The sequence below is a fragment of the Paramormyrops kingsleyae genome, chromosome 22 (assembly GCF_048594095.1).
Source record: "Paramormyrops kingsleyae isolate MSU_618 chromosome 22, PKINGS_0.4, whole genome shotgun sequence".
NCBI lineage: Eukaryota > Metazoa > Chordata > Actinopteri > Osteoglossiformes > Mormyridae > Paramormyrops > Paramormyrops kingsleyae.
Window position 1 is genome coordinate 10771532 of NC_132818.1, and position 25602 is coordinate 10797133.

Below are 25602 nucleotides of genomic sequence, written 5' to 3' on the forward strand. Positions count from 1 at the left end.
CTGCATGGGTGGCGGCTCCATCACTGGGCAAACACCACCGGAGACTTAGAGATGCCATGCATGTCTGTGAATGTCACGCCCTGCTTGTCCGATCCTCCCATGTGCCACGCCCCCTCGCTACCTCCTGTGGAATCCTTGTGCTGCCAGCTGTTTCATGTTGTTGTTATCTATGGTCAGTGTGTGGCTCAGTGGGCTAAACCTCTGTGCTTGTGATCAGAAGGTCATCAATTCAAGCCCTGGTGCTGCTATGGGTGGCTGCCCTTTGTGGCCAGCTTGCTTTCACCTGCAAAGAGAAAGTGGAGGGAGACATAAAGAGAATTACCCCGTGGGGATCAATGATGTATCAATTATTATTAAACTCCTCTTGCATTATTTCTCCAACAATGGATGTTTGGTTGTTTCTTTTTTAATGTGTTTTTTCTCCATCCATCCATCTTCCTAACACTCCAGGACAGGGTCACGGAGTGGGGCCTGGACCTGATCCCAGGCAGTACAGGGTAGAAGAACACCCAGAGCAGGATACCAGTCATCACAGGGCACATACAGTCAAAAGTTTAGACACACCAAGCTGCCTACAAAGGAAAGTATCGCATCACATGTCCTGGCCACCTGACCTAAACACAGTAGAAACTGTTTTGGAGGAGTTTTTTTTAGAATTTAGTGATCAGTGGTCATTGTTGACACACCACAGCACACAGTGCACCACAACGAAATTGTTTGACCAGTTTGACGAGTTTGACCAGAGAGTTAAGAAAAAATGGCCACTGAGTGCTTAGAATAAATGTGGGAGCTCCTTCAGGGCTGCTGGAAAAGCATCCCAGGGGGCCACCTCATGAGACTGGCATAGAGGTGACAATAGGGTTAGTCAGTCCCTGGAGCCATTGGGGTTATGGGCCTTGCTCAAGAGCCCAATGGTGGGATCACTCTGCCGACCACGGGATTTGAACTGGCAACCTTCTGAGTCCCAACCCACAGAGCTGCCTACCCAACAATTTTTTTTGGTCAGTGCATAATCCATATATGTTTTATAGTTTTGATGTCATTATTCTAAATTCATAATTATTCTAAAATGTAGAGAATAGTACAAATGAACTTTTCTGTGGGTACTTTTGAAACAAACTTTTGAACAGTACTGTACAAGCACACACTGCCTGACACAGGCTCCACATCACTCTGAGCAGCGTAAGCAGTTAGAAGATAGACGAATTGAGTAATAACACAGAAAATATTATAAATAAATGTTAAAACTGTGGACTCTAAATACTAAAAATCTGTAAAAAAAATCACGATATGAACTGCTAGACATATATCCCAAATATGCATGATCAATTATATGTTCAATTGTGCATATTGAATAATAAACACATATTAGTTATTCCGTAGAATGATTATGACTATAATACCGTTGCCAGTCAAATGCAAATTAAACACCCTAACATGACGTAGATTGCCTAATGGATTTCCCCCCTACACCCCCCGACTCCTCCTACAGAAGGAATGCTGTTCAGGGATCCTGTCGCAAACCAATGAAACCAATGAAAATATCAAATACCTTGTCCTGACTATGGAATCCTTATGCATGATCTCCGGGGCACCCGTCCCTGCACGTAAAGGAGCGTGGGAGGTGTAGAGTATGCGGGCTTCAGACCCCTCCCACACCAGTGAGACAGGTCCAACCTGCCCACGCACTGCCACTGCCTGACAGTGACTGAGTAACTGACTGCTGTCGCAGTGGCAGGAAGCCCTACCCTCACATGCAGCCTTTGATTAGCCCAGACTATTAGCGCAAGCCAAACCCTCCGAGGACTGCAGTGGTATAGTCTGTTACCACGGTTACGCTGTACTAGGAACTCACCATTGATGTCCCTGTATTTATCTGAGCAAAGGACCTTTACACACTTTTTTTTGTTTGCTTGTTTTGCTTTTTTTATTATTATTTTGCCAGCCTGACTTTAATGAGTCTATAAAATGATTTTATTACATATTACAGATATTCAATCACTGGTAGTAAGGGTTCGATCGGTCATTAGTATGGTCACTTCCAAACACTCAGAGATATCCTCCTTCACGTGACTGGAATGCTTAGCAGTTTTCAACAGTAATTCAGAAATTGTCATCGGTCATAGAGAAGGAGTAAAATGTAAAGGATACATGTTAAAAATGTCTGAAATGTTTTTTTTTTACGGTGGAATGTAAGCAGAAAAAAAAAGACTGAAAGATATATTTGAATGAAAAAAGCCAAGCACGTTTTACATGTTTGTTGGGTCTGTTTAGGATTCCAGTGCCACTCAGTATTCAAAAAGCCTGGAAACCACTCAAACAACTCCTCTGACCACCAAAAAGGAAAAGAGTGAAAGGAACTGAGAGGAATGGCACAAATAAGAACTTATGACTCACAGGGATCTGAGGGTATTGAAATGGATGGAAACAATTAACAATGCGGTGCATTCTGGTGAATACGCCTCAGTTCCAAACGCAGTAACACAAGTTATAAAGTACAAGGCAGCTTAGTAGCCCAAAACTGAGTATACAGTAAGAAGACATTTATGGGCCACCACTTAAGTAAAACAAGCTATACAGCAAAATAGCCTTGTATGCCAAGGTTATGTTGGAGAGATGTTTTCCAATGTGAAGAATTAGGATTTTGCTGTTAGGGGCATGAATTAAAACATGAATTATTTCCCAAACAACTCAACTGGTAGCTTCAGATTTAAACTTGCATGACATGAAAGTACTGCCCTGTCATCTCCTCCCCCCATCTAATCCCTACTCCTCCCAACCCCATCTCTAGTCTCCCCTACTGTATAGACTTGGGTGGTATATTATCCAATTTTCCGTACCGTGATACAGTCCATGCATTTTACTGTGGTATTCCGCATGATAATTTGCCACGATTTTGGCAAAATGTATTCACTAGATCAAGTGTCTGCAGCCAGCTTTTCGTTCTTTTGCTACTGCAAAAATCTTTATCTATATAATGTTTCATGAGATGGAAATAAGGCCAAATCCAGGACCATAAGACCCAAATACTTTTTGGTCCCCCTTCCTTTGGTTGTCACTAAGAAACTTGCTTAAATTTTTGTACCGTTTGTCTCAAAATTTGGAAAGGTCCAGATCCTCACCCATGTATGTAAAATTTGAAAAAGATCACACTGACCTATCTAATCTAACTATCACACTAATGAGAAAATGTCTGAAGCGGCAGAGGACCAGTCCTAAAACAGTATGTATTCCACATTCGGGGAATACAGTAACACTAGCCAACAAAAAACTATTTAGTATTTTAAAGGTTACATAATATTTCTGCTCTACATGCATGAAGAATGGAATTCTGTGTTCATTCCACAGGGTGTGTGGAATTTCATATGTATAGAGTTCTGTACTCATTAGCATTATGTGTCCTGTGGAATTTCATACATGTGGAGTTGTGTTTTTATCAGTATTATGTATGGAATTTCATCCTGTTACAATGGGACATGATTGACAAGTCCACTAGGCATCTACAGGTCAATAGGAAACTTTATTATGAAATGCACTAAACACTCAAAACTAAAGGGACCACGAGGGGGTCTAAACAAAGGGTAGCAGGCAACACTGGAACGAGCTAGGACTGCAACCAGAAACAAAAGAACACAGATCAAGGATTCAGACTTAGGACAGGGATTAGCACAGGTAGGCATCTGACAATGAGCACGGGCCAACACAGGCAAACATCTACAATAGCCAAGCAGGGAACAGTGAGCAGGCAGGGATTTATAAGCACAAGTAACAAGACCAAGGCAAGGGACAGATATGGTTCATTAACAGTTAATTAAACAGTAGGGACTAAGAGTTACAAGGAACAGGGGATGGTCATTAACAATCATTAAGCAATAAGGACTCGAAAATCAGGAGATACAGGGATTACCGGACACAGGCGGAGATAACCAGCAACGATGACAGAAAAACAAGAACCAAAACTGCAGTGCATAAATACAAGGACCCTGATAAACATTGACAACAACAGTTTGGGGCACAAATACCAAAATGTCCACAGATGTCAAAATCGTGGCAGTTTGGATATGGCCAATTAGCTGCACGTTCAGCCTGCTCAGCCAGATGGCGGCCCAGGGAAGAGGGAGTACAATGGGGACTGTGAGTAGGGGCAAACTGATTGGAACACAGGGTACAGAACGGGATGGCTAGCGACACCCGTTGGTCAAATAGGGAACTTGGGGAAATTTTAGACAGAATGGGACAAGACAGGGACCGATCCTGGCACATACATTTTGAGTTCTGTGTGCATCAGTATTATATGTTCTGTGTCCATCCAACTTTCACCCACTCAGGATCGCAGGGGGTTTGGAGCCTATGCCAAGCTGCACAGGGCGCAAAGCTGGGGTCCACACTGGACGGGCTTTCAGCCTATCATTGGGCACACAAACACACACTCAAACATTATGCAGCATTTACAAATAGCTTTTAACCTAACTGCATGCCTTTGGAGTGTGGGAGGGAACTGGAGAACAGGCAAATCCAGAGTTTGCACTGCCAAACCTGCGGTATGAGGTGACAGCGCGGCTCTCTGAGTCACCATGGCAGCCCAGTGTGGAGTACTGAGTCATCTTAAATATTAAATGAATTGACCATCCATCCACCCATCTGTGTTCTATATTCACTTGTTCTATGCAGGGTCACAGGGGTCTGAAGCCTATCCCAGAAGCTACGGATGCAAAGCAGGGAATCACCCACGGGCACAAACCTATTGCAGGTGTTCCAGAATTTTATTCATATGTTTGTATTCCTATTTAGTTCCTTGCCTTGATTCTGTATATTGACTTTCCATAAACACGTCCAGTAAATAGGGATAGTGAAGCTGGAGCCCTTCTCAGAAAGCAAGGGGCATAAGACCCCCAACACCACTGTATCACAGGACATTTTTTTGGACCGTGAGGGGAAACTGTAGCAGCCAGGAGCCACATAGAGAATGGGGGCCACATAACATGCAGATGGGATTCGAACCCACAACCCTGGAGATATGCGATTACAGTGATAAACAATGTGCTATTTGTTAGTTTTATTTGACTTTTCAATGACTGGATATTTGCTAATAAATATCAAGGTGTGTGCATGAGTGTGTGTGTGTGTGCGTGTGTGTGAGTGTGTGTGCGTGTGTGTGAGTGTGCATATGTGTGTGTTTGTGTGTGTGTGTATTAATAACCTAGGTTAAGATCACTGCTATAACAAAGGACGCACACTGACACCTGTCTGAGTATGTGCAGTGTGCAGTGTGCAATGTGCAGTGTGCAGTGTGCAGAACGCCTCTTTGTCAGGGGCCCCTGTGTGACTCCGCAAGCTCCACCATCACGGGCACTGCCTCTCATTCAGAGCCGCGTGTCTTTCCTGCAGCGGAGGATGACACACATTCACGCTAATGACGCACTAATAAGTCTGTAGAAAATCAGTACCAGCTGGAAAGAGTATTTAGGGGAGACGCACTCGCAGCTCCAAATGTCTAAGGTCTGCTTCTTCTGACAAACCGTCATTCTGACAAACTTTCATTCTGACAGATCATGTTAATCGGTTACAGTGGGGTCTCCTACACAGGCTGCCGGGAGCTTATTTAACCTGACGAATGCCTTGAGCAAACGACAGAGACGACAGGAGGCTACCTTGAAGTTCAAGGGAGGCAACATGTGTAACGTTTGTATTTTTGTGGCCTGATAGAACATAATTATCTCTGTTTACCCATGTTGCAATTGTTGCTGCTGTTATTTCTGGAAAAGTTATGTGATATTTGATACCACTCATTCCTCGACACAGACAAAAATTCAGAGATCATCAAGTCTGTTAATCTCCGTTCACCATCTTTCCGTGGATTTTATCAGATTTAAGAGTTTTTTTTTAAAGCAAGGTGTGAGCCTGTCTCTTACACACAAAAGTCATGACTAGAATGTGAAAAATGAATCAACTCACAACAAGCAGAGCTGCATTTTTGCAAAAAGCCCAGTTAGGGAGGCTCCATGGCCCCTCAACATTGTCAACTTGTGAATAGTCTGTAAGGCCTGCTTGATACATCAGAACAAATTGGCCTCTCTTCGCTTTGTTTGGCAGCCTGTGGCATGCAGCCTGATTCGAAAGAGATACTCAGAGGACAAAGTTCCCTTCCGATTAATGAAACATGCGGCCATATTAACTCTGCCCATAGATCTTTGTAATGACTGGAAGGAATCTATTTACGATGCTCATCTGCTGCAGTGATTAATGTGTGGATATCACGTGTAAGCCTGTCTGCAGAGGAGGTGTGTACCTTTACACATTTATATTGATATTAGCCCTATAATAATGACGTTGTAATGGTAACTCAGTCGATCTAGGAGATCAGGGTCGAGTCTTTATGCGTACACTCCTCACGCTGCTATGCCAGGCGTGCGTTCCTGTGGCGGGTGTGGCTGGCCACCTCTGACACATCTCCCCTGCTTGTGTCACCTTCTTTGTTGGTCCGGGCGGTACCTCCTGCATGTTCTCTCGGGGCAGAGCTGAGCGGACGGCCCCGTTGGCCGGGGTCCAACGTGTCCCGCTTTGGGGCGTGATAACAGAGGTGAGCGTGCCACACTGCAGCTCCTCCACGCCGGTGGGACCCGTTCCAGGCCGCCGGCGCCGGGGCTGCATGGTCGCGAGCATTCAAGCTCGGCCGCGGGAGCTCCAAGGTCAGAACGCATCTACCGGAGCGGCGAGGGCAGGAAAGGCCTTTTGTTTACTAGCTGTTTGCCTGCATTCTCAGTGACTGGGCACCTCAGATTCCAGTCATACGGGTGAGGCTGGCTCTCAAAGACAGGAGTGTCACGCAGCTAAAGCCACAAACACGACGGCTTTGCGTTCCTCCCAGTGTCGAGGCGTGAGCGACAGAGAGACGATTGCAGACGAGCCGGCAGCTTCGCCAGCGCTGCACAGACTTCCTGGAGGCTCCTTAAATCAAACAGTGTCACAATTTAACTTCCCATCATGCCAAATCCCTGGGTAAACAGAGGCGACACCATGATCTGCTTTAGCTGCAATCCTAACCCTCCTCAGACAGCTCTGTCAGGTCGTCCAGATCAAATGAACGTGCTTCATGTACAAAGTGCTGTAATTCAGTGCACAGTCATGTCATCTTCATGTTATAATGACCTTAAGGTCCTTGTGTGACACTAGGGTGTAACAAACAGAGGGAAGAAGAAGAAAAAAACAGACTTCCGTCAGTATTTGATCTATGTTGCTTACCTCTGTTCTACATTTTACATTACTATTCTCACCTGGTTAGCCTTGCAGCAAAATGTCTGTCTTTTTTCACCTGTCTAAATGTCTGTTTGTGTGTTTCTGAGGTTTTTCCGAGCTGGCGGCAAACCGCTCGCTGCTCTGTGACGCCCATCGTCTTAAGGCAAAGATTAGTGTATGCTCAGCATTACAGAAACCTCGACTCGGAGCTCAGATGGCGGAAACCTCAGAAACACAAGCGAGTGTTTCTGAGGTTTTCAGGACAAGTGAACTCGTCCCATTACAGAAGCTGTCATATTGTGATAATGTGTGTAGCTCCTCCCTACCTCCCCCCCCCCCCCCCACCCCAGCCACAAGACACCAAAGAATCTTGTAAGGAAATGCAGGTAGTGAAAACGGCATGTTCTGATTTATCTTTCGCTGCTGTTAATGACTGCTAGGAAAGCCATCTCCCTACTGGGTCATCGGTGCCGGCTCACTCTCCCATCAGCCGTGACACCTGCAGCTAAAGGACACACCCAGGTGAGTTATGGGACCGGAACGGAAACCTGCTCCGCTGGATCCCCCCCCCCCGCATACACAAACACGGGGACGGCGAGCTAGCAGAGAGACAGACCTCTGCTCTTTGCTCTCAGTAATACATTCCAGAGGCAGGCCAGGGAGGGTCGGACTCGGCCCGCGATGTGTCGCAAGACCCACCAAGACCCACCAAGACGTCCCTGCTGTCATCAGTCAAGGAAACTCTGCAAGGACCAGATTAAAGGGCAACTGGGCAAAGAAACAGGACTTTAGCTATAAAGACAGAACGCATAAGACATAAAGTAACTCCTAGACGACATAGTTTAGCTCCACAGAAATTTAAAGGCATAGTTAAATTAAAGTCTTCCAACTAGTCATCATAGAAAATAAAAACGATCCCTTTTTCCTTTCTGAATGCCTGTATCATAGACTGTATTATAGAATGAAAAGATCAATGACTTAACTACTTTAAGACACTTAAACATAAGTGGGAAAATAATTGGGCAATATAGTCTGACTCCCGAAAAGCTTGTTTAGGCACTTGAAAAAAATAATAATAAAAAAAACTGAAAATGAAAGAATGCTCCTGTGTGTTTCACAAGCACGGATCTCTGTATACCCAGGCGGGGCTGGGTGGTGTCACGTTCCCGCGGAAAAGTGTGAGCGATCCAGCGTTATAATAACGCTGGAGATATTTGAGTTGAGTTTTTCTGTAGTTGATTAAATTATATTCTGTATTGTGTGAGATCAGGTTGTAGTAGTGAAACCTTTTCGGAGGATGCCATTCTGCTGATTTTTGGTTGCGGCTTATGCTTCTCTATTTACATGCATTGATGTGGGTGACCAGGCTACACCTTAACCCCATACAGACCAGGATAGGATCCCGTCTGTTTGTTTTTTGTTAATCCACTGCATTACTGGGTCTTACACATTCAGCGGTGCCCATGGTGCTGGGGGGGGTAGGGGCCTCGCTCGCAGGCTGGGCCTGAACCAGCAACCTTTCAGTCACAGGCAAAGAGGATCAGCCCACTGAGCCACATGCCCAGAGGCCCAGATTAAGTCATGAACAAAATGTATATGTTCTCTGTAATTTTTATATAAGAATAATTACACAAAAATTTAAATACTTCAAAAACAAAACCATATACATCAAATTAAAATGTTAATGCGCAGGCAAATTCTATTTAATCTCTCAATTGTTGGTTGAGCACAGTTTCAGGTGAAATGAAAACGTCTTTGTATATGATGCATTTATGTGCAAGTCAGGTACAAGAATGGAGAGATTCCTATAAGGCTGTTTCATTATAGTCAAAACTATAATATCTCATTTCTTTATGAAGTAATTACATTCCTACATTCCTGCAAGTGAGACATCACAGGTGCCAGGTGATGGCATGAGAAGACATTGGGTGTGGCTAAGCTCTGCCGTCAATCAGCAGCTGCTTTCCATGCTGGTACGCTGTTGGTTCAGTGACAGTGTCAGTGATTGGTGGGCCACGGTAAGCCCGCCCACCTTTTGATCTCACTCCTCCCACACCTCAAACGTGAGGAAAGTTTTGAGATTCTATCCCCTAACGTCAGAAAGTCTCCTCTTGAGGTTTGGCAGGTTTTTGAGGTTACTAATGTGGTGTGTGTGTGTGTGTGTGTGTGTGTGTGTGTGTGTGTGTGTGTGTGTGTGTGTGTGTGTGTGTGTGTGCGCGCGCGTGTGGAGTGTGTATAATATTTTGCAAGAAGATGTAAGAAAGCTGCAGCTGTAGTTTAGGCCATTAAGTTCCTAACTTTGGAACCTTCTAGAAAAATATCTTTAATTATCCTCAGCAGGACAGAGGAAATTGCCTTGTGGAAAACACTTTAAACTTGCATTCAGCTGAAAAAAAGATGAAAGAGCATCTTTACCTTCACATTGTGTGATATGATTGATATTAATGTCAGTTGCCTAAAGTGTGTGACTTCAGTTTTAGTATGACTGGAATGTAGATGTGGCCAAAGGATCAACATTTACAGTGTAAGATAATGTATCTGACACAACCCAAATCTTAACTTGCACACCGTGCACACAGATCACATATCTATGGTGCAGGTGATGGTGTAGCAAATTAAAATTAAAATCGTTAATCTAAATTTCACAGGGGAACTTGTTGTACCTTAGAGCAGGACCTTAAATTGCTTTAGTAACTTGTGACTGAAGGAGCAATACAATCCAAAAGTCCCCAGCTCCTGGTTTAATATCCAACAGTTATTTTAGTTATGCACTTTTTGATTGTGTTTGATTGAGGTTTTTTTCCATGAATAATATTTCATTGTTGGTTTGTTACTTAATATTGCCCTATTGGTTAGTACCAAATGACTATTTTAAGATTTGCAGTCCCAGAACCAACCACTAGAGGGCACAGCTGAAATTACAATGGCTGGCGGCGAATGCATTAATTTATCCATCTTCTATCTGCTTTTTTCGGTCAGGCTCGTGGGCCAAGAGGTAAAGTGCTTAATTGCCTTAAGATCTCCTGCACTGAAAAGTTGCAGCAAGGATACTGTTTTGGGTGCTGTTTTCTAAGCAATTTATGTGGATGTTCTCTTGAGTATTTTAAGTGGAAAAGGCTGTTGTGAAATCTGATGCTCTTTTTCCCTAAATAGCCCCAGTTCCTGCAGAAGGCAGCCTTCCTGCCAAATGAACTATGTTTCCTAACCACTGCAATGGATTGACTCAGGATTATATGTCTGACAAAACATCGTCTAGTGGCCTATCAGCAGAAAACACAAACGCTAACAGTGTGCTTTGAAAAACACACCTCACCTGACACTCTGGAGAACCTAAGGCATTGTCCATATGGATTAGCGATTTACAGGCAAGTTTCACAGTGCTTCTCTCCTTTTGAACAAGCTGTCACACGCTCTGCTGTTGGGCTTACACTACAAGGCTGGGAGTGTTAGTAGGTGGGTATTTGTGCCCATTGATGGACAAGGTGTCCCTCTTTGTTGTGCTCTGTGCTGCCTAGGATGGGTTCTAGGCCCCCTGCGACCCCGTAATCAATTAGGACCAGATGGACCAAAAGACATATGCATATTACATAATTGCACATTTAAAAATTCAGAAACCTGGATGTGATGTGCAAGGCAGCAGGTAAAGCTTCACCATTATTTTGCAAAGCTGCAAAGAAGGAAATATACTGTAGAAGGAAATGGGGACCTTTATAGTCTGTCTTTGTGTCAAGTAATTAAATGCATACAGATCAGTGTGGAAAACTGAAACACGTGTGTTGTAGCTGTTATTGAGGATGCACTGAGGGGTGGGTTTCTCACATTTAATCATGCTTTCTCCGGATATGTGACACTGTGGGACTCCCAAAGACCTGCCGCAGCCTCGCCCACTTTTCCAGTACCTTCCTGCTGCCACACCATGCGGCTTCCTGATTGGCCCAGTCCTCTTTGCTCTGTGTCATAACCCCGCCCTCCTGGGGGGGGGGGGGGCGAGCAGTGGGGCGTCCTGCCTGCAGCAGCCTGCCCATGCATAGTTCAAACATGTTAATCCTATTTAAATATGTTACATTCACATTTTATTTTCTTAGCATATACTCTAGTCCAGAGTGACATATAAGTGAAGATCAGAGATCAGAGTCAGACAGTGTCCCTGGAGAAGCTGAAGAGCAAATTTCCGACAGTCACTCAGTCCCCGGGATACATTTCTGAAAAAAAAAATCTGTGGAGTTTTGGAGTTTTGGAAATGTAACGAAAGTTCTTCATTGGACTATATGTGGACTGAGTCAGCTTTGGTTCCCAGTACTATAATATTTGATGAGGAAGCCTGACTTTAGGTCATCAGCAATCTCATCTCCAAAACCACAAAACATGGACTGAGTCTGTTTTGGAAATTTGGCCTTGACTGGGGTCAAAGGTCAAACAGGGGAATCACTCTGTCACCCAGAAGATCTGAACTGCTGACTTTCTGACCACAGGCACATAGTCCTCTCTGTTTGAAATAGTTCTTAGTGCTATTTAATAAATAAAATAACATACTTATACAATAAGTGAGCAGGAAAAAAATGAACTTGATCCTAAAAATATTGCTTTAAAAGGCTCTGTTTTTACTTCAAGAAGAATTTTCTGGTGAAGTAAGGTATAAGAAAAAAAGAACAGCCTTTTGTTGAAAAACATTTGTGATACTAAACCGTTGTTTTATTACTGGCTATTGCCAGAAATAATTCCCACATGGAAGTCTCATATAAACACTCCGAAATTAAATTGTCTTTTCCCTGCCTTTGTTATACAATAAAGAGATCAATTTGTATTGTTTTCAAATAAAAATTGGGACTGATACCCAGGGCATCGACCTATGATTACATATTTTATAAGATAAGTTTGTTTCTGACAGACAGGATACTGCAGGAATGCAGTAAATGCTGTAAATGACAGACTTTAAACAGAGCATGAACTAGCTAGACCAGCTGAAATGCTTGTGATGTAGGTATTCACTTTTCTGGTATTTGCATATGTTGTGAAGTTATTTGTGAACATAATTATTTAGGAACTTACCTAGACTAGTCAGTATATTTTACAGTCTTGTCTGGTCGGCTATGTTGTTGATTGGAACGGCATAGAAACACAAAGAGGTGTAATGCAGTCAGTGTTCTTCTTAAGGTTTGTGAAAGAGGCATCAGGAATACAAGTAATACTAGGCAATTATCTATTGTCTATTAATAATTTATTTGCATACTTTTAATTGTTTTTTGTACTGGGCATGGCTGAACAAGTCAGCATTCCATTGGCCCTTTTGTACAAGATCAATAAAACCCCATGAAGAAACACTTTGTTCCCTGGAATGTTTGTCAAAGAATTTTTCCATGATGGTGTGATGTTGATTGGCATTTTTTTCATTTAATAAAAACAAGTACAAATAGCAGGCTGTGACCTCTTTTGTTAATTTGCTTATTCCTCACACTTGGTATGAGGCAGACTTCCAAAATGATTAAGAATTTGGGGGGGGGGCAGTCTTTCTAACTTGTTTTTTGAAAACAGAAATTACTCTTCAACAGGTGAACATTTCTAAATACAGTACCTTGTGTAAGTATTCAGCCACATTTTGTCATGTTATATATTCAGTGAATAGGGATTTTATTGGGCTGCATACTATTTGATTGGCACAACAATGTGTCTAATGTGAAAAATTGTTGTGTCTAATGCTAAACTAGCCAATACTTGAAATAACCACCTTTCGCTGCAATTACAGCGCGCAAGTCTTTTGGGCGTACATCTCTATTAGCTATGCATATCTACAGACTATAATATTTGGTCATTCTGTTTGACAAACTAGCTGTGCGAGGCGAGTGGGGAAGCAGGTGAGCAAAGCCGTGAATACGAAAAAACGCTGTTTATTCTCAGCAAACATGAAAAAACACGACGCAACAACGATGACGGATCTGGGAAACAAAGGCAGACGTGGACTAATATACACAAGACAGACTGACTTAAACAAGCAACAGGTGAATACAATCAGGAATTAACACGAGGTAACGAGGGGGGGCGTGGCACACACGAGGATCGGACGAGCCGGGCGTCACACTAGCTCAGACTGGATGGAGATGGTTTGTGGACAGCAACTTTCAAACCTCACCTCAGATTCTCCCATTGTAAAAATTATGGACTAATTGTATGGATCCTATACGTTAAATCCCAATTAAATTCATTTTCATTTAAGGCTCCTGCTGATCTATTCGATATGCTTATGGGTGGCAGTTTGTGGGTTTGGATTCTGTGCTCATGATCGGAAGGTTGCTGGTTTAAATCCTGTGGTTGATGGAGGCCCTTGAGCAAGAACCTAAACCCTGATTGCTTCTGGGTCTGGCTGACTCCGCTGTCAACTGTACATGACTTTGGATAAAACTATCTAGGAAATAAATAAAAATACAGATCTTTATTCAGCCTCTTAAATATCTTTCACATGTTCTGTTTCATGAATATCACCCCAATGACAGCCACAGAGGCTGGCTCATATCGGACCAAAGCACTTTTTGGCAATAGGTATCTTCTAAAATCTTGCTTGCATTGGCCCTACACTATTATGCAACATTATGGAGATGAAACTGAGTCAGGCTGGCTTTTGTCACGGATCTCCACAGAAGCACCATCTTGGACAGAAGCTGTATCTCTGGAGCTTAAATTTCTGAGAAATGTTCACACACTCATACACAGCCCCCACCTGAAGTGATCCAAGCTGCGGCATGTATAAAAGAAGATGGGGGGGGGGGGCTGTCAGAGCTGCAGGAGACAGGCTAATTTCATTGAACAGACAGTGGGGTCAGCACAAACCCCAGTGCCTGGCAGATTGGAAAGCTGGCTAGCTGAGTCCCAATCTTGGCTTGCCATCTCCTGCCCATTGACTCCGTGTTGAATGAGTGCTGACAGATATGAACTCAGCAAAGCAAAGACTTTTTTTTCTCACCCCCTAAGAAGAAAACAGAAGGTACTCTTCTGGATGTCTCTTGAGAAGGAAGTCACACTGTGCTGCTGGAACTGAGGATTTTCCAAAGTTGACCCCCAGTATGGATGCAGTATCTTGCCTGAAAGGTCGGAACAAAGATCATTTAGATGGACTCTCGCTCATCTACTGGTAAGCTACAAAAAAATCATCTAAACCGTATTTGTTTTACAATCTAACCATAATTATTCAAGAATGAAGCAATAACTGACCTATATTAGTGTTCACTATTAAATGAGGGCGATGCAGGTATTTTTAAAGCATGACTTTCTTGGATGTGAGAGACATCAAGAAATATCCCAATCATGCATAATACTCAGTGGTGCTGTGGAAATGTTGAAATGTAAATGAAATTAATTACACATTTGGGAAAATAGACTTACAAAACTTACAGCTCTTTAGTCAGTTGAAAAAATGTGAATGAAAATCAAAGTTACTAAATACTAAAGTTCTATGAAATATCTAATATTATATATAAAGGTAAATTAAATAAAATTAAACATTGTACTATTTCTGTGAAATATTCTACATGACTATGATTACCATGCAATACTTGCCTCTATAACCCCAGTAAGCCATATGACTCATGTAACGGTCTTAACACCGGTTCTGCTCTGATGTTCCTGCTTTAAGTTCTCTAATGTGGCTACATTAGCACACATCTACACGTACTACATTGACAGCCGGCTGTCCACAGCATTTCATTAGAGATGCTCGGCTGGCTGGGTGCGGATATGAATATACTCAGTCATGTGCACTTAATTTTCACTGCTTGTAGAAAATAAATACTAATGTGCAGTACAGGGAGGATCAACTGAGACCTTTTAGTGAAAATGAATCAGAAGTAGTTATGAGTTACCTCAAAACAATAGCATTCTGTGGGACAGATAATTATGTCTTTTTAATAATTATTATAATTATAATTCTGGCTTACTAAAATTAGAATTTGGCAGCTGGAACCTGTTTTGACAAATATGTTAGGGTTGCAAGAGATCAAAGATTAAGACAAATAAGAGTCTGTAGTGCTCTGTGGGGGCAGATTAACTCATCTGTGGCCCTGGGCTGACATGGGGGGGCTTCATAAATGAGCCATTTCTGCTATCTTTTTGGAGCCGAAAGAGAAGTGAAAATACGCCAATCAACGTGCGGGGTGGCAACTGCAAAACGTATCGATCATGCTGTCGGGGAAAGTCGTGACCGGGGGGAGGGGGGTATCACACTGGTGGATGGATCAGCCAAATCCATATTTGTATATTTGCTATTATTGTTGCTTAAAAAAAAAAAAAAAAACTTGAGATTAGCTGCAGGTCCCCTAGAGTACCGCCCCCCCCCCCCCCCCCTAAAATTCCACCCCTGCTGTTACACACACCAGTCACCCAACGATTCACATTTATTCCCACCTTGCTTTGGTCAATGAGAAAAATACACTATTCTGGTCTTAGAGACCTTCCAATATGTTAAACCATGCAGCCTGTATGTGAGCTAAGAGGAGGTGACATTCAGCCTGACGGCTAATGGGGACAGGCTAATGGGGACAGGCTAATGGGGACAGGCTAATGGGGACAGGCTAATGGGGACAGGCGCGGAACCCTTCATGAAGCCCTGTCCCACCTGATGACTTCCTGACATAGCAGCAACCCTACACCTTGCAGAGGTGCATCCATAATATAATACTACGCTCTCATATTTTTTTTTCTAGCGCTGTGTCACTTAGCAACCCAAAAGTCCATCCAGTAAGCTCAACATTTGGAACATGCTTAAAATTTGAGTTGATTTTATATAATTACTGGTTCCATTGCTCACAGTATTGGCCTTGGTGCACTGTAATTAGGCTCCATAAAGCTAAGATGTTAGGCGACTGTGCAGACTTACTCTTTGAATTCTTTATGCAGAATGCATGAGCTTTTCGCCCCATGCTGGTATGTTCCCTGCCTTGCACCCGCAGCCTTCAGGATAGGCTCAGAACCCCCTCTGACCCTGAATAGGGCAAGCGGTTACAGAAAATAGATGGCTGGATGAATGGATGGATAGATGGTTTGTGCTTCTGTTGTAAGTGTAGCCAAGTAACATCCCTCATTCTGCCATTTACAGCACATGAAAGGCTTTGGCAAGCCAAGCTTTTGTACCAGTGCAGGACTTGTGTCATTCGTTCATTGTTACAAATGTTTGTTTTTGATCTGTTTACCTGTTCTGAACAGTAGTGCTTGCTTATGTGATATATTCAATGTCATTCTACAGACTTACACTTCAGTTATTTGATTCCCAGGGGGGAATTTGTTTGGCCCAGCAGCAGGTATACAGTAGCAGTAATGGAAAAGGTGTATAAAATGCATGAGATGCAATAATTAGGTACCAAATTTTTTTTGACAGTTTAAGGCAGATTGAGGCCAATACAAACAGTACCAGTCCTAGCTAATGTGAAGCCCGAACTGGCACCACTGCTGCCCCCCCCCCCATATGAGGCATAGTGTAATTGGCTGGCAGCTTCCCTCAGAAGGTGGTGCCCTAGGTGGCCGCCTATGTCACCTATAGATTAACCGGCTCTGTGTACAATCACTTAAAAAAAGTGCGCAATCTTGTTTGCAGTGAAATAAAAGCAGACGTTAAATGACAGTGTAAAAGTTATATATAAATCAGATTTTTTTGTAGTCTGATGAACTGCAAGAGGAATACATACATGCTGAATGATGTTAAATGGCAGCAAATGAGTGTATGTAATATACAGGCCTACAGATGAATGTTCCAGAATTTTTCTATCATCCATAAACCTTAAGGCCGAGGTCCATTCAGTCACATAGCCTGCAGTCCGAGCTTTTCTCAGAGTGAGAAGAATCGACTCAAGATCAAATGAAATAAAGTTTTGATGGTGTCCACTTAAGACATTAGAAAACCCATTTTGCACATTCCGGAAGCGTGTAGCATGCTGAGATTTTGCTGTGGCTCATGGCATTCCCAGGATGAGCTGATCCTGCCCTGGACTCCTCCACATTAATGGTTCTTCTAGCTGATGTTTTCATTTGAAGGTGGAAGCACGTGGATATCGGGATTTGTTCGGTTTGTTTATTTCAGTGCAGTCCTTTCTGTCCTCCAACCAGGTCTCCCATCTTGGGGGACAACTGGGGAACTGGGGGGACCACATGGAAGGGGTTTGGTGCTGCTGGAATTAGCAGATACTTTTTAATTGTTGGATCTATAAGGAGACTGCATTTAACCCATGACGCAAACAAATGTCAAAAGTGTGGCTGAAGCACAGGGCTGTGCATGACCCCTCCTCATCGCCATGGTGACCTTCCTTTTGTTGACTTGCATTGATCGTCTGATTGAGATCATCACTTTTGATTTATTTATTTTTACCCCTGCAGTCTGCAGTACCAGCACAAGCTGCTGACTCTCCTAACGAAAGGAAACGCCGGCATTTTCCTAAGCGACAGGCCAGCTGGCTCTTGTTCGGTGCTCTCGTTTGAACGACGTCTGCGTCGACCGCGTCGATAGGTGTCTGTCTGAGATAAGATAACGGAGACGAATGAACTGCAGCCTTATGACGGCTGCTAATTATCAGGAAGTAAATAGAAAGTGAAGTCGCAGCAACACATCACCTGCTTTAAGGAATCTGTCAGTGAATAACTGTAAAGTGAAATGTGCAAAGTTATGGAAATGCAAGCAGTACTTAGAGAATGCATTTGGTTAAACTGGAAGGACAGACATTCTCTTAGGCATGCATGCAGCACGTAGGACTAGGGTGGACATGGGCAGGAGGGACCTCCACCCCATGGTGCCACACCCTCCCCTTCAGCAGCACATGCCTCATTAGATCTTCCTGAACTGTGTCATGCTATTTGTTTTAAGGGAGGCGTCGACATGGCATGCTTCTCAGAGGCTACAAGGCCGATCTTGGTTTCTGTCTGGCTGCCATCCTCCCTGGTGCCTATAGAGGGCAGACAGGCACCTGCACTCAGGTCCCCCCCTGCCCCATCTTGCCCCCATCTCTGGTGGAGAAGAACACACTTCAGTTTCCTCCCATACAGTGCCAGGTCCAGAACAAACTCACTAAGGGTGCATCTGAAATTAGTGTGGGGGCACGACCCTCACAAGCATGTCAGTCATGGAATGACTGACGTCCACCTGAGGGAGCACATTATTACAACAACAACAACAAATTTATTTTTGTATAGCGCATTATCACAACATTACATTGTCCCAAAGCGCTTTACAGCATCCCCACCCAAAGCCCCCAGTGAGTAAGCCATAGGCGACAGTGGCAAGGAAAAACTCCCTAGAAGGAAGAAACCTTGGGAGGGACCAGACTCAAAGGGGGAGCCCATCCTCCAGGGGCCGGCAGGGAGAGTCAAATACAGTTAAATCTGAAACACAAACGGGGAGCAGGGGGGAGATGACAGCCGGTGCCAACGCTCCCTCCAATAACCAGGCAACCAGAAGGCAGGGAGCGGGTCATACATGGAAGATGACACGGGCAGAATGGCGAGCTGGATGCAGGGACGTCATTGGTAGAGGCGACGTCACATGTAGCAGGGTGTGCTGGACATCTTGATAGTGTGAGGGCTCCAGGCAGCTCCCCCCAGGAGAAGTAGGGGAAATAAATGCAATTAGTCAAAGTAAGGGAGACTATAGGCAGTGCTAACAGTTAGATGAGTGCAATATGAAGTGCAATGTGCAAGCTCCGGCAGATATGGCTATGGCAGCATAAGTAGGAGGGAGAGGCAGGTGGGAATGCAGGCATGGGGAGTCCCTGAAATGTCAGCACTCCAATCCCACAAGCGATTGTGAAGCTAGAGTGACAGCACTGTCAATTCAGTTTATCCAAAGCCAATGGCACCGATCCCCACCCAGCTCAACACCTCACACTATAGGTTTAACTGGGAGTGAGAAGTTAGCTAGAGCTAGAACTAGTGTCCCTATAAGCTAAACTAAATAGGTGTGTTTTTACTCAAGACTTGAATATTGAGAGTGAGCCTGAAATCCCCACATCCGGTGGAAGACCATTCAACAGCTGGGGAGCTCTATAGGAGAAAGCTCTGCAGCCTGCCATAGCTCTTTCTACCCTAGGTACTAACAGATATCCCGCACCTTGAGAACGAAGCTAGCACGGGGGGTTGTATGAGGTCAGCAGATCACTTAGGTATTCTGGTGCAAGGCCATTCAGTGCTTTATAAGTTAATAGCAGTATTTTATAGTCAATCCGAGACTTAACTGGTAACCAATGAAGGGAGGATAAGACTGGTGTAATGTGATCAAATTTTTTAGTGTTTGTGAAAACTCTGGTTGCTGCATTCTGTACCAGCTGAAGTTTATGTAAGGATCCAGATGGGCAACCAGACAGGAGGGCATTACAGTAGTCCAGTCTGGAAGTTACAAAGGCATGTATTAATTTTTCTGCATCACGAAGTGAGAGCATCTTACGAAGCTTGGCTATGTTCCGTAGATGAAAAAACGCAGTTCTAGTAATACTTCTTATGTGAGCATCAAAACATAGATCTGAATCAACTAGAAGAACAAGATTTCTAACCACCGTGTTAGGTTGTGTAGGAAGGCCACTAATGCTGAGGTGGTGCAACGTATTTCTTGCAGCCTTGGGACCAATCACCAGTACTTCTGTTTTTTCTGTGTTTAACATTAGGAATTTTTTTGCCATCCAGCACCGGATATCTAACAGACAGTCTTCTAGTCTTCTAACCGAGATAGGAGTGATGTATCATCAGGGTTAACAGATATATATAAATGTGTATCATCTGCATAACAATGAAACCCAACACCATGATTTCTAATAATGTTACCAAGCGGTAGCATGTATACGGTAAACAGTAGTTACACCATTATTACACCAGAGTCTGCTCCCATTTCTTTGGATCTTGCTATTGTGGGGGGGGGGGGGTGCAGTTCTTTTTGGGAGAAGATCCAGCGGAATATGTCTGAAGCCGAGAATCCTACTTGCAATGCAATTGCTGTAGTGATCATGGGCAGGATTATCCTTTAATCTTATAACTACCGACTGTGCAGATCGAGCGATTAAAGTGCTCATGCAGATGTGGTTGCCATGGTTGACAGGCAGAGGAATTCCTCCCGCTGCTGGGTGTGCAGGTGTCATTTCATCCGTTTCTACCACACTTCTGCTTCTTTCTTCTGTTTTCCTTCCACCATGAAACTAACGGAAAACACACATAGACACCTTTGCATTTAAAAAACAACAATAATATAAAAAATGGGATAAATTCAGCAGGTCACACTAGGCTAAACTGGCTAACCTGACCAAAGCAGTCATTCCAGAGCTATTTTCTCATACAGCACCTTTTTTAAGCACAGAGGTTTATCAACGGAACTCGTTTCATCATCGTGCATCTGGGTATAAAAGTATGGACAGTCAGTTGGTTTTAGCTAATAAAGGTAATAGGCTATAAAAATAACAACTAACGTTTTTTTTTTAATTATCCACAGAATTTTATATCTGCAGTAATTGTATGCGATCTTCATGTCCCAGCAGCCAGCTGCTCCATAAGCTGGTCTGCTTATGTGCCACATGTGAGTGGAGGATGTGATCTGGCATGTTCAGTGCCTGACCCTAAACCTAACCCTAACCCTAACCCTAACCCTGGAGCAGCAGTGCACCCGCTGCACTTCGAGGTCATGGACACGCACAGCGCTCTTCAGTTAAGCTACGTTAATTGATGACACCTGTGCCTTGCTGTGCAATGCTATTTAACTAAAATGGAAATAGGACAAGGTGGTATCAGCAGATTTTTTTCCACTGTGTACATTCATGGGGCGGCGTGTGGTTCCGTGGGATAGGATACTGTGATCTGTGATTGGAAGGTCACTGTTCGACCCCTGGTTGGCACAGTGGTCCGGCCCTTGAGCAAGGCCGTGAACTGGAACTCAGAGATCGGCTGACCATATATATATAGACACACACACACACACACACATATATATATAGTAGTGCCGGTGGGGTGTGCATATCCCAGCATGCCCGGCAAGTAATGTAAATAGCCCTTGTGTTGTTGTCGTATTGTTAATATTTGTATTTCCTGATTTTGACTTGTATGTTTGACCGTCTTATGTGCACCCTGTCCGATCCTCGTGTTTCCTTAGCTTTGTATAAATCTCCCACTGTGTGTGCACCTTACAGCTCGGCGTCTGACTTGTGTTTCTGATATTGTGTTGGGTTCCTTGCTCCAAGGGCGTAACTTTGGCTGGAACATTGGGGAAGTTGAGGTCTCCACCCATTACGGGGGAAACATGATTATTGGGGGGGTTGTATTAGCTGGTTTTGATTTATTGGGGGGGCTACAACCCCCCCACCCCCCCATAATTTATGCCCATGCCTTGCTCATATGGTGCCTATGTTAGTCCTGTTAAGAACTGCAATAAAAGGACGTTGTTCTCTCCTAACAAGTCATCTCGTCATTTGCTGTTCCTGCCGCGATGCCTCGGCCTCCCAATCATCACATTGGTGTTAGATGTGGGATGCCGGAAGCGATTCCACTGGCACGGCAAGCCTGCTCTGGCTTGGTGGACTCCCAGGCACCTGAGAAGTGGTGGCACGTGAGGTGGTCAACAAGGGACGTGAAGCTTGCCTGCTGGTGCTGCAGGAAAGAAGGGCACCAGTCACGCCACTGTCCGGAAGCCTGCACCAGAGCTGCCGGCAAACAAGCAAGGGATGCAGGCGTGAGGAAGGCACCCTCCACTCCATCCGAGTCGCAACGTGCTCTGAAGCTGAAGCTGCTCCTGCCAGCCCTCCGGACTATCTTCGCAGACAATGCCGGTGAATGAGAAAAACAAGCACCTTGATGGACCCCAACTGCTCACCGGTCGTGGAGTGCTCTTCATGATCCCAGCCACGAGCATGAGCAGCAGAGGCAGCAGACATCTCTGTTCAAGTGTGAGAAAGAGTGCTGCACCTGGGAGACCTGGCTAGCTCAAGAGTGCTGTGAGCTGTATGAGTGGCGGGAGCAGGACTATCAGGACTGGGAGTAGCCTAGGGGAGTCTGCGGAGCAGGAGCGGCAGGAGCTGGAGCAGCTGCGTGGCGAGCTGGCCAGCTGGAAGCAGAAGCACAACCACCAGGTGTGTCTGGCTGAGACTGCAGCGGCGGCATTCCGAGGCCATGAGACGGCGCTGCTAGGTTGGGATGAGGTGTATCACGGTTTAGAAACCTAGCTGCCCCAGAAGCAGGAGGTAGAGGCTGCAATACGGGGCCGTGAGCAGGCATGCCTCACTGTGGAGGCCCAGCTCACGAAGGACCTTCACGAGCGGTGGGAGGAGGCCCGCTTGGCACTCCCGTGAGAGGCTACCCATGTCACAGTGCAGCAACAACTGTCCAGGGGTGAGTTTCCCGAAGCCTTCTTAACGCTACGTTGTTCGTTAGTTCTATCTTTTAACACAGAAGCTTCGGGAAACTCACCCCAGGGCTGCCTAACAATGCGAGCAGGAGGCCCCGCGGCAGGACCAGCCTGCTGCACAACATCAGGGCCCCACTAAGCAGGGTAGAATGAAGGGCTGGAGCCAGGAGGAAGGTCCCCAGCTGCTCTGTGCACTGGCTATCCCTGGAGAAGGGGGCCTGGCTGTGGGAGTCGTTGGAAGTGGCCCTGGAAGGGATACCAGATCCACGGTCAACCTCTGCAGAGGGAGCAGTGTAGCCCCGGCAGAGTGTGCATGTCCCAGCATGCACCGCAAGTAATGTAAATAGCCATTGTATTATTGCTGTTACATTGTTATAGTTTATATTTGTATTTCCCGATTGCGGCTTGTATGTTTGCCTGTGTCTTATGTGCTCCCTGTCCGATCCTCGTGTGTCCTTAGCTTTGTATAAATCTCCAACCATGTGTGTACCTTACGGTTCAACATCTGACCTTCTTGTGTTTCTGCTATTTTGTTGGGTTTGGTGCTCATATGGTACCTATGTTAGTTCTGTGAAAGACTGCAATAAAAGGGCGTTGTTCATTGTTGTTTCCTAACAAGCCGTCATTTGCTATCGCTGTCATTTGATACCTAGGTCTACCAGGTCATCACAATACATATAATACAGTATATATAAAGAAATGCTGTCTTTATTACATGGGCAAAAGCAATTTTTTGCGGATTTTTTTTTTTATAGATTTTTTATTTATTAATTTATATTTCATTAAAAACGTCCCATCTTACTTCCGTGAAAAGTTATTAAAGCTAGAAAACTGAATATCGAATATGAGGCTTGATACCGCGTGCATGCTGCTTGGGGACAGAGGGATGGAATTCTCCAAACGTAAGAACGTTAGTTATCCATACGTCAAGCAACAGTATGCGCAGGCGCACCAGTATCTCATAATTTCGATTTAGTATCTCATAATTATGACTTACTATCTCATAATTTCGACTTAGTATCTCATAATTTCGACTTAGTTTCTCATAATGTCGACTTAGTATCTCATAATTATGACTTAGTATCTCATAATTTCAATTTAGAATCTGAATTATTTTTTATGTTATGTGGCGGAAACGGGCTTCCATAGTAATGCAAAAACTTCTTGCAAAAATCTAAAATTGTCTCTGGTCATTAATTTAGACATCTTAAACTTAGGTATTAAATCTAATTTAATCTGCTTGTAAGGTTATGCTTGCTATAATTACAAATTAGTATGTTATTTTCAGGACATTACTTTGTAATCCTCTTGCAAAAGGGAACAAATCACTGAAATTGACATCCTAATACCACTATGAAATATTATGAGATTAAAAATTAATTCACTCCCCGGTTATGATTTCAACGTTTTTTTGTTTTTTTTAGCAGACAGAATGTGGATTTGGGGAATAGAGAAAATGATGCTGCTGGTTTTGTTTGCGCGTTACATAAAACTTAATCTGCCCTGGAAGTTGGCCGTGTCGTCCAACGCTCTGGTAAAGGCGTGGGGATTTTAAGAGCGCTGGAGGCATCGTGCGTTTCCACAGACGTGGAGCCCCGTGTGACGCGGAAGATGGGCAGGTTGCTGCATGAAACAGATAGAAAAAGCTACTTAAAAGATGTCGACGATTTCAGTCATGTATAAAGGAGCGGTCGTCATCAGCAGGTAATGAAGGTGCTATAGGAATTAGTGCATTGAGTGCTGGAAACTCAGCACTCAGCACTTCTGTACAGGAAGGTGCGTAGTATAGTATAAAATAGCTCATGTGTGTGTGGTCTAATGTTACTTATACCACCTTGAAGTGTTTGTTGATTATTATTGATTATTATTGATGCAGTTTTCTTGGGTGTAGTCATTGGTTATGTGACAATTATTTTGAATGTTCTTGTCATGCTTTCTTTAAAAAAAATCTTTACCACTGGTTTACCTTCAAACTGGTGATAAGCAGGCATCTCAAGCTACATATGAAGACTCAACAAACCATAGTTCTGAAAGGCAGAATCCAAAATATTTCCTTTAATAGTTAACAGTGGATACAGTATTAATAAATGGCATTTAAAGTAAATAATAAGATGAGTGTTGTGTACAGGATAAACTTGGGGGTGACACTGCAGACAGTGACACCCAGTGACAGAGACTGCGCTCGTATTCGTCTTACACACTCTCTGCAGTGTTCGCCTCATGTGCCAATTACATTTCTGTGCTGTTGACTATGTCTCATGACTATCTCATCATATTACAGATATTTAGTGATGCACAAACATGTTTTGATAAAGCAGGGTCAGATAGTCCTTGGGGCAGAGGGGGATTGGGGGCCTTTCTCACACACGGTTAGAAAAAGGGACCAGCTGCAGTATGAGATTAAATCAGGTGAAGCTGGGATAGTATGGGAAATGAAAACCATCCATCCATCCACTTCCCAACCTGCTTATCCTACTGGGTTGCAGGGGGTCCAGAGCCTATCGCAGGGCACACTCACACACCATTCACTCACACATACACACCTATGTGCAATTTAGTAACTCCAATTAGCCTCAGCATGTCTTTGGACTGTGGGGGGAAACTGGGGTACCCGGAGAAAAACCCACAACAACATGGGGAGAACATGCAAACTCCACACACATGTAACCCTGGCGGGGACTTGAACCCAGGTCCCAGAGCTGTGAGACAACAGTGCTAACCACCGCACCACCATGTCACCCCAAGTGAAAACCAGTGATTCTGAAATTTACTTTTATTTCACTGCAGACAGTATGAACCCAAAATATTTCATGTTTTGTCTTGTCATTCAATTTGTTAATACACATCTATTCCTTCCAAAAACAGTTGGAACAGTAAAGCATTTACCACTATGCCGTTGTGACTCACAACGCTTAACGGACGTTTTGGCACTAAGGATACCAAGCGATGAAGCGTGTTGTTTTGTCTCATTCTTCCTCCAAACACATCTTAAAGTGTGCTACAGTACGGGGTTCTCGCTGTTG

General features: G+C 44.0%; 1 protein-coding gene across 1 annotated transcript in view; it reads left to right on the forward strand.

The window, feature by feature from the left end:
* The first annotated feature begins 24144 nt into the window (after window positions 1–24144).
* Window positions 24145–25602, forward strand: part of LOC111836838 (syntaxin-binding protein 4) — a 37199-nt gene continuing 35741 nt past the window's right edge. The window contains exon 1 of the mRNA XM_072705089.1: window positions 24145–24283. Coding sequence (XP_072561190.1) covers window positions 24237–24283 — 47 coding nt within the window. The 5' untranslated portion in view covers window positions 24145–24236. The remainder of the gene's footprint in view (window positions 24284–25602) is intronic.